The sequence below is a fragment of the Crocodylus porosus genome, unplaced genomic scaffold, assembly GCF_001723895.1.
Source record: "Crocodylus porosus isolate Cpor-Errol unplaced genomic scaffold, CroPor_comp1, whole genome shotgun sequence".
Classification (NCBI taxonomy): Eukaryota; Metazoa; Chordata; order Crocodylia; family Crocodylidae; genus Crocodylus; species Crocodylus porosus.
The window spans coordinates 1,301,621-1,309,814 of record NW_017728922.1 but is presented as its reverse complement, the minus strand read 5'-3'; the positions used below and the strand labels follow the sequence as shown (position 1 = coordinate 1,309,814).

At 63.9% G+C, this 8,194-nt stretch overlaps 2 protein-coding genes across 4 annotated transcripts in view; one reads left to right on the top strand and one right to left on the bottom strand.

Annotated features, from left to right (window-relative positions):
- ZNF335 (zinc finger protein 335) overlaps window positions 1-3,552 on the top strand; it is a 30,349-nt gene extending 26,797 nt beyond the window's left edge. For all 3 annotated transcript variants that reach the window (XM_019539530.1, XM_019539531.1, XM_019539529.1), the window contains exons 31-43: window positions 384-512; window positions 641-796; window positions 922-985; window positions 1,260-1,323; window positions 1,425-1,516; window positions 1,618-1,794; window positions 1,909-1,968; window positions 2,083-2,247; window positions 2,478-2,545; window positions 2,683-2,725; window positions 2,931-2,994; window positions 3,066-3,142; window positions 3,250-3,552. In XM_019539530.1, the coding sequence (XP_019395075.1) occupies window positions 384-512; window positions 641-796; window positions 922-985; window positions 1,260-1,323; window positions 1,425-1,516; window positions 1,618-1,794; window positions 1,909-1,968; window positions 2,083-2,247; window positions 2,478-2,545; window positions 2,683-2,725; window positions 2,931-2,994; window positions 3,066-3,142; window positions 3,250-3,354 (1,264 nt within the window). In that variant the 3' untranslated portion in view covers window positions 3,355-3,552. The remainder of the gene's footprint in view (window positions 1-383; window positions 513-640; window positions 797-921; window positions 986-1,259; window positions 1,324-1,424; window positions 1,517-1,617; window positions 1,795-1,908; window positions 1,969-2,082; window positions 2,248-2,477; window positions 2,546-2,682; window positions 2,726-2,930; window positions 2,995-3,065; window positions 3,143-3,249) is intronic.
- A 302-nt stretch (window positions 3,553-3,854) lies between these two features.
- Window positions 3,855-8,194, bottom strand: part of CTSA (cathepsin A) — a 4,793-nt gene continuing 453 nt past the window's right edge. Inside the window, exons 2-12 of the mRNA XM_019539791.1 lie at window positions 8,053-8,190; window positions 7,819-7,974; window positions 7,291-7,382; window positions 6,614-6,698; window positions 6,289-6,380; window positions 6,006-6,084; window positions 5,603-5,751; window positions 5,451-5,526; window positions 5,128-5,217; window positions 4,773-4,874; window positions 3,855-4,479 (exon numbers count right to left, since the gene is read on the bottom strand). Of these exons, the coding sequence (XP_019395336.1) occupies window positions 4,396-4,479; window positions 4,773-4,874; window positions 5,128-5,217; window positions 5,451-5,526; window positions 5,603-5,751; window positions 6,006-6,084; window positions 6,289-6,380; window positions 6,614-6,698; window positions 7,291-7,382; window positions 7,819-7,974; window positions 8,053-8,190 (1,143 nt within the window). The 3' untranslated portion in view covers window positions 3,855-4,395. The remainder of the gene's footprint in view (window positions 4,480-4,772; window positions 4,875-5,127; window positions 5,218-5,450; window positions 5,527-5,602; window positions 5,752-6,005; window positions 6,085-6,288; window positions 6,381-6,613; window positions 6,699-7,290; window positions 7,383-7,818; window positions 7,975-8,052; window positions 8,191-8,194) is intronic.

Sequence of the window (8,194 nt, the reverse complement as noted above, 5' to 3'; positions counted from 1 at the left end):
GTCCCGTGGGCAGAGGGAGCAGGTCCCCCCCCTCAGGACTGCAGCCAGCTCAGGTTACCTAAAGAGACAGGCTGAGGTGTGACTCCTCTGTGCTGGCCCCTCTAATCACACTGTCACAGGGCAGAGATTTTGGGGAGAAACCAAGGTGGCTTTCTGCCACACTGGGCTCCAGGCACACACCGGCCATGAGCCCGTGGGGAGGGGAACTGCAGGGCTGTGCACGCCTGCTGGGGGAGAGCAGGCACCAGGACCAGGCTGCAGCTGCCCAGGACAGACCTAGCCAGCCCCGTGGGGTAGGGGCGCAGGCATTCCCCACCCCACGCCCCCAGTGCAGGGCACGGCCAGAGCAGCAGGGCCAGGGCTGAGGTCGCTCATCCCCGCAGGGTGAAGGTGATGGCGCTGCACCTGGCCCTCTCCGACCTGCACTTCCAGCCCCAGCAGCACATTGCCTTCAGCATCAACAACGCCTCCATCAGCCTGCGCTTCCGCCGCCAGCTGCTCTACTGGTTCTTGTAAGCCATGCCGCCCCGCAGCCCCCGCCTGCAGCAGTGTCCTGCAGCTCTGGCGGTCTCTGGGCCAGCCCAGCCCCCAGCAGCCCTGCCTGCCCCCACCTCTCACCCATGCTGCTACTGCTCCGCAGCTACGACGTGGGCTCCATCAATGCCTCAGCGCTCGGTGTCCACGTCCACACTGCTCTGAAGCTGTCCAAGGACAGGGCTGGGCGCCTCAAGATCTCCAACATCACCTGCAATGCCTCCATCGCCCGCATGCAGGCTGGCTTCTCGGGCACGCTCAGGTACTGGCTGCCCACGTGCCAGGACCCCCCAGCATGGACCCTGGCTCTGGCGTCCCCTCCAGGGCCCCGGGCCCTAGCTGTGGCCAGGAGGGGCATGGGTGTGACAGCTTGTCCCATCCCTGCAGGAAAGTCTATGAGTTTCTGGGTCTCTTCCTCACCACGGGGATGCGCTTTGTCCTCAACCAGCAGGTAAGGCCTTGCCCTGCCCTGCTACTGCACAGACCCCCGGGCCAGGCATCTGGTGCCAGGGGCGCGTGTGCTGTGCCAGCGCCTTTCCCTTCCACGGGTCTCCAGCCTGCACCAGGCTGGCAGATGAGGCTGGAGGTGCGCGGAGGCCCGGCTTCCGGGGCAGGGCCATACAAGGGTCTGCGCCAGGACCCTCAAGCCGGTGCCTTGGCTCCTGGTCTGCCTCCTGTGGCCCTGGCCCCGCTCTCAGTAGCCCGGGCCATGGTCTCTGTTTCAGATCTGCCCAGCACTGAACCATGCAGGGCTGGTGCTGCTCAACTCGCTGCTGGACACGGTGCCAGGTGAGCTGCTGCGGCCGGCGGGGGACAGGGAGGGCACAATGGAGCCCAGGGGTTGGGTGGGGTCCAAGGGGGCCTGGGTGACCGACCCCATCCGCGTGCAGTGAGGAACCCAGTGGATGAGCATGTCGGCATCGACTACTCCCTCCTGAGCGACCCCGTTGTCACCTGGGACACGCTTGACATGGACTTCAGGGTGAGTCCTGGAGGCAACTGCAGCCCCCCCAGCACCTGCCCACCAGGGCCAACGGCCCTCCGTGCTGTGGGGGCAGGGCTCACCCGCTCTCTTCCGCCCAGGGCATGTTCTTCTACCAGAAGGCTGAGAACCAGACGCTGGTGAACAAGGGGGAACAGCCAGAGATCAAGGAGATGGAGCGCATGGTGTACGTGGCCTTCTCTGAGTACTTCTTCGACTCGGCCATGTTCTCCTACTTCCAGGCAGGCGTGCTGACCATGGAGTTCCAGGGTGACCAGGTGAGGGGCTGGCGTGCGGACTGGGGGGCACTGATCAGCAGTGTCAGGTGCCACACGTGGCCCCGGGGGTTGGTGTGTTGACCCCCATGCACAGGACGGTTCCCATTGTTTCAGGTGCCCAAGGACTTGGAAGTTTTGTTGAGAGCCACGTTCTTTGGCAGCATGCTCATGATGGTGAGAGCCGTGGGGCTGGGGAGGGCAGGCGGGTGGGGAACGTTCCAGGAGCCCTGGGCCACTGCTGCCAGAAAGACGGTGCCCCAGCGCCCCCCTCACTCGCTACCCCTGCAGAGCCCGGCTGTGGTGGACGCGCCACTGAGGATGGTGCTGCAGGTGGTGACGCCCCCACGCTGCACCATCAGGCCCATGGGCACCACTATCTCTGTCAGCGCTGTGCTCAACATCTCCCTGGTGCCTGCAGAGCAGCCTCCTGTGCAGCTCTCCAGCATGAGCATGGTGAGCACCCTCCCCTCCTGAGAGCAGGGCCCGAAAAGGGGCACATGCATGGCCTCGGCTGCTGGGCACAGCAGGGAGCCCCTGTGCACCTGCCTGTCCATGCTGCAGTGCAGCTGGGTATGGGAAGAGCTTGGGGAGCCTACATGGGGTCTGGCTGCAGCTGTCGCCCCAGGCTGCCTGGGTGAGGGGAAGCCACGGCAGTGATGGGCAAGGCATTGTCTCCTCTCCAGGAAGCACGGCTGAGCGCCAAAGTGATGCTGCGCCAGAAGGCCCTGCAGGTGCAGCTGGACTTGAGGAGGTAATGCTGGTGCTGCCAGCCCCTGGGGCTTCACCCTGGTGAAGACACAGCCCAGGGTCCTGCCGCATGCGCTGCCAACCGCTGGTGTGGAGGGGGCGGGGAGGCAGGGCTCGCGCTGACCCCATCTCTCCCCACAGGTTCCGCATCTATTCCAAGCAGTCGGCGCTGGAGTCCCTGGCAGTGAGTGGGGCCGAACGCAGCCAGGCCCAGGGTCGGGGAGTGCTGCGGGGGGGAAGGAAAAGGCTCCAGTGGTGCCCAGGCACAACCCCCCTCGCTGCCCTTGGGGAATCCTGACAGGGCTCAGAGCCCCTGTGGCAGTCCCCATGCCAACCTTGGGTAGCTGCCCACCCCAGCAGTGCTCCGACCCTGGCTCTTCTCTCCCTAGCTGTTCTCACTGCAGACCCCACTGAAGACACTGCTGCAGCTGACCGTCATACCCATCATTAACGGTACAGACAGGAGCTGGTGGGGCAGGCTTGGGCACAAGGACAGCCTGTAACTGCTCCTTTTCTCCCTGCAGAGAGGACAAGGAAGGGGGTCCAGATCCCGCTGCCAGAGGGCATGGACTTCACCAAGGAGGTGGTCACCAACCACCTGGTACGTGCTGGCAGGGAGCTCTAGGCACACCTGGGGGCAATAGGGCCCCCTCCCAGCACAGCAACTAGGGGCTGCGTCATGCTGACTCCGCTTCTTTGTCCCTGCAGGGCTATATCACAGTGGGTGCAGACCTGCACTTCTCCAAGGGGCTGCGGGAGGTGATTGAGAACTACCGCCCAGCCCAGCCCAGCAAGCCCAGCCCCACAGCCTGAGGCGTGCAGTGCCCGCTTCGCCCGCCCCCGGCTCCCCCCGCTGCGCTGACTCGCTAACACTGCGCCCAGCAGCTCCAGGCCGCCCTCGCTCCACTCTAGGTAAAGCACCTGTCCTGGAGCAGCCCTGGGCTGGGTGAGCTGCAGGGCCTGGCGCCTGCTCTGCTCTGTTCTTACACTAATAAAGAGGTCTTAACTCTGCTTGGGAGCTGGTGTCTTGCTGCGGCCAGGTGGCTCCTGCTGGCCTGGCCTGGCCTGTAGCTATGTGGGGGGGGCACACTGGACACAGGACTGGGGGAACCCAAGAGCCAACGCAGCTCCAACCCCCCATTGGTGGGAGACTCGGCAGTTCCCTGGGGGTCCTCACAGGCAGAGAGAGGACCACTGCCAGGTGCTGTGCGTGGGGGTGCAGGGGTTCTGCCCTCCTTTCCATGCTGGGCCAGGCTCCTGCCCATTACAGCCAGGACGAGGACAAGAATGGAGGCCCCAGGCACTAGGGCTAGTTTGGTCAGACTGTTTATTGCAAGGCCTTGCTGGGCCCTGAGCCCTGAAAGAGGCAGAGCCACCACCAACACATGGCTGTGAGAATCTGTACTGGAGGGGGGGGGCCCGCTTAGAGCCCCTGCGGCTGCCCAGGGCCAGGGCAGGACGTGCGTGCAGGGGCTGGAGTGGGAGAGGAAGTGCTGTGCGCTGCTCCCAGCCAAGGGGAAGCAGCTGGCTCCAGCGCTCGGGGCAAGAGGAAAAAGCCCCAGCAGGGAGACTACCGTCTCCTCCGGCCAGGACAGGCGGCTCCGGCCCCCTGCCTGCACTGAAGCAGCTGGGTCAGGACCCCCAGCACTGGCTGCAGGGCCGGGAGGGGGCAGGAATAAAGCAGAGTCTGGTGCCCCCTGCCAGGAAGCCAGAGGAAAACAGGAGCCCCAGCACCCTGCGCAGTGGGGAACCCGTATCTGTGGCCATCGAACAGTGAGTGGCCAACTGCAGCGAAGGGCCTAGGGCTGGGGCACGAGGCACCAGTGCAGGAAACACAGCCCCGCTCTGCAGCTGCTAGTACGGCTGCCGGTGAATGAAGCGGCTGAACATGGTGAAGGCAGCTTGTGGCTGGTCCGTGGGTACCATGTGCCCGGCGCCCTGCAGGAACAGGCAGAGGAGAGTGAGTGCTGGCAGCATCTTCCAGCCACATGACAGCCCAGGCAGAGCCCTGCATGGCCCCCAGCGAGGAGCAGCAAGTTGTGCACATGAGGAAAAGCAGGCTCTGCTTGGTCCCAGACCCCGGTCACGCAGCCCCCAACACAGCAAGAGCTCAGATTTCAGAACACCACCCGGTGAGGGTGCAGGCAGGAAGAGGCAGCATGCAACGCAGCTTGAGGAGTGCACTGGCCTCAGGCCAAAGCAGCTCCAAATCCCCTCATTGTGCCCGTTACCTTGATGGTGAGGAAGGCAATGTTGGTGAATTCTTTCACGAAGCCCCCAATCTGGTCCACGCCCCCATCTTTGTATAGCCAGGGCCTGCGGTTGACCTGCACCTGCAACAGGAGCCCAGTGCACTCAGAGCCACCTCTGCAAGCTAATGACCCTACCTGCACACAGGGCTGATGGGTCATTACCTCTCCCCTGTAATGCCGAGGCACTGCCCTGGTACCGGAGTGCCCCGGGGATGGCCCGATGCGCCTCCCTCCAGAGGCTGCTGCACTCCCTCCCCACACTCACCCTTGCAGCAGGTCAGGCTGCTCTGGCAAGTGCCCCCTAGCCCAGGCCCTGCCCCAGCTGCCCATTTACCTTCTGGCCCAGGGAGTCCACAAACCACTCATCCCCCAAGAAGTTGCAGGCCATGTCCACGTCGCCATTGTACACCAGGATCCGGTATTTCTGCAGAGAGACAAGAGTGTCAGCCAGGCTGTGAACAGCAGCTCTGTGCACTGCCCCGCACCCTTGGGCATGGAGGCTCAGCGGTGCCCTGAAGCACCCATGGTAGAGACCCGTGGCAGCAGCGGAGATGAGGCAAGGGCTACAGCCAGCACTTGGAGCCAAGCCATGCTCCCTCCCCAAGAAAGGGGTCCAGAGGCAGCCAGGACCCAACCCCCGCCCCTTCCCCTACTCACCCCAGAGCTGAGCAGCTTCAGGTATTGGTCATTCATCGTGGTATAGAGGCGCTTGTAGCTGCGGTTCACCTCAAAGCTGCAACAGGAGAAGCAGTCATGCAGGCCCTTCGTCTCCCTGCAGCCACTCCCATTCCAGCCTAGCCCCTGCCTACTTGCACAGCTGCCACTGGGGGACCTCTGGGGTGATGTGCAGGGCCTTCCGCACTTCGGGGGAGTTCAGGAAGTTGCTGATAGCAGTTGTGTTAGTGCAAGGGGGGTCCAGCCGAACCGCTTTCTTGGCCACTGGTATCTGGAGCAGGTTCTTGTGGGAGAAGCAGCAGCAACTAGCACAGGCACTTCACTGCTCGGACAGTGAGCCAGCCACCCCAAACCCTGCACGATGCAGCCAGCTGCCCCTCTGCCACCCCAACTGGGGCACCGTGGGCCAGCTCACCCCAGCTAAGTCCCTGTACCAGGCCACAGCTGTTAGGGAGCCAGCATAGCAGAGGCCAGCCTGCAAGTCCTTGACCAATGTCAAAAGGAGCAGGATGCAGAGCATGAGCCCCAGACACTCACCTGCCTCCAGGAGAACTTCAGGGAATGCCTGATGAAGGAGTTGCCCAGGTCGTGGGTGATAACCTGGCTCCCCTCATACCTGCCGCCAAGATGAGAGCAGCCTGAGAATCAAGGCACGGGGCCGCCCCAGTGCTACCTGCTTCCTTCTCCTGGCAGGGAGGGGAAATCAGACAAGAGCCCTGCTTTGGCAGAGACGTCCACCATGCCCGTCCTGCACAGAGCCTGCCTAGGGTCCTGTCCGGAAGCAGCAAGCTGACACCCCCACAAGAACCACCGCTCCTACCTGAAGGCTCCGGGGACGCCACCGGCACATGGGGCGTAGAGGTTGTAGATGTTCAGACCAGACTCATCCACAATCTTGATCGTTTCCGTCATCTGCAACAAGTGGCAGGTGGGTGCTGGGATCCAGCTGGCTTGCCTTGACTGGCTGCCGTGGCCCTATCCGTCCAGCCACCGCCTGGGCCTGGTCCGCAGGCCCAGGGAGGGCAAGAACCCTACGGCTGCCGCACAGCCTGGCCCAGGGTGCAGAGATGTGGCAGATGATGCTGTGGCCAGTGGAGCCATGCAGCAGGGCTGGCTGGGCTCTCCCCATGGCTGCTCCCACTCACCTTAAGCGTGCAGTTCAGGTTACGATTGTTATGGAAGTTGCATTTCCCCTGTGAGCAGCAGAAGGTCTGCAGGTCCTGCCAGAGCCTGAAATGGGAGACCCAGTGAGGGGCACAGGGAGGAGCTACTCCAGCCCACGGGCCCCCTGCACTGGGGAAGACTGCTGCATGTTTCCACAGCGCACCATGCAGTGGCCCTCCCAATGGGGCAGCAGAGGTCCAGGCCCCAGGGAGAGCCCAGAGCTCCCCCGTGGCCAATTCCACAGGTGCCCATCATCAGGGCAGCAGAAACCTGGGCAAGAGATGGAGACTTGGGGCCAGCCCTAGGCTGGCACAGCTTCTCCCAGCCCAACCCCAAGCCTGGTGCCTGCTCTGCTCCCACCAGCCTTTACCAACACAGAGGCCCCAAGCAAGAGCCAAAGCAGAGACTTTACTAGCACCAGCCTTCTCTGGGGCAAGGAGCAAAGGAGCCACAGATAGACACACAACCATCCAACACCTCTACCCCTCATTGTTGTGGGGGCAAGGGCTGCTGGTGCCTCAGGCCACCCCCCAGGGCTGCCGGGATCCGTGGGCAGGGCTGGCCAGGCTGGCTATGGCAGAGGCCTGTGGCTACAGCCACAGCCTCTCCCATCTGTGCCGGACCCTGGCCCCTGCCTCAACCTCCACCCGAGCCTTACTGGGTTCCCAGGAGGCCGTGGTAGTAGGCGAAGTAGACCAGGGAGTTGTCGTTGGTCTCATAGCAGGAGAGGCCGTTCCCCACAGCCAGGCCCTGGAAGGTGGACACGGCTGTTAGATGGGAACTGAGGCTTTGCCAGGTGCACCTAGGACACCTGCTGAGTGGGGCACAGCCGCAGGACTCAGTTAGCAGTGGAAAGGAAGAGGGGGTGCGGGGGGAACAGCAACGGCCAAGTGGCAGAAGGAGCAACGTCCAGGACTCTAGGACCCGCGGGCTGACAGAGGAGCAGGGAGCACAGCATGGCATCCCTGGACACCCTGCAACAGACCCCGGGGAGATGCAAAGCCACGAGGAGACACCTGCTACAGGGCCAGAGCGAGAACCACGTCCTGCCAGCGACCCACCGCTGCCTCCTGCAGCCAGTCTGGCTCGGCGTGAAGTGCGGCAGTGGGGAGAGGCCCCACGACGGTGCCCTGCCCTGCCCACCCCCGCCCCTGCGCCAGGGACGAGGCCGGCACCCACCCCTCACCTTGAGCTTGAGACCGGGATCCTGCATGACCCACTGCGCCAGCGTGGGGATATAGATCCCGGCGTAGCTCTCGCCGGTGAGGTACAGGTCGTTATTGGCATACTCCGGGAAGAGGCGCAGGAACTCCTTCAGGGCCAGGTAGTTGTTGTGGGCGACCTGCACAGAGCGGGGCGGAGGTGGTCAGGCGGGAGGCAGGGGATGGGCCGAGGGCGGGTGCTGGAGCCGCTCACTCACCTCGGTGTCGTTGGTGGTGTACTGCTTGTCGTCGGAGTAGGAGAAGCCCACGCCCAGGGGGGACTCCAGGTACAGCACGCTGGCCACCTGGTTCCAGGCGTAGTCGTTGTAGCGCAGGCTGGCGCCGTCGGGCTGCACCTGC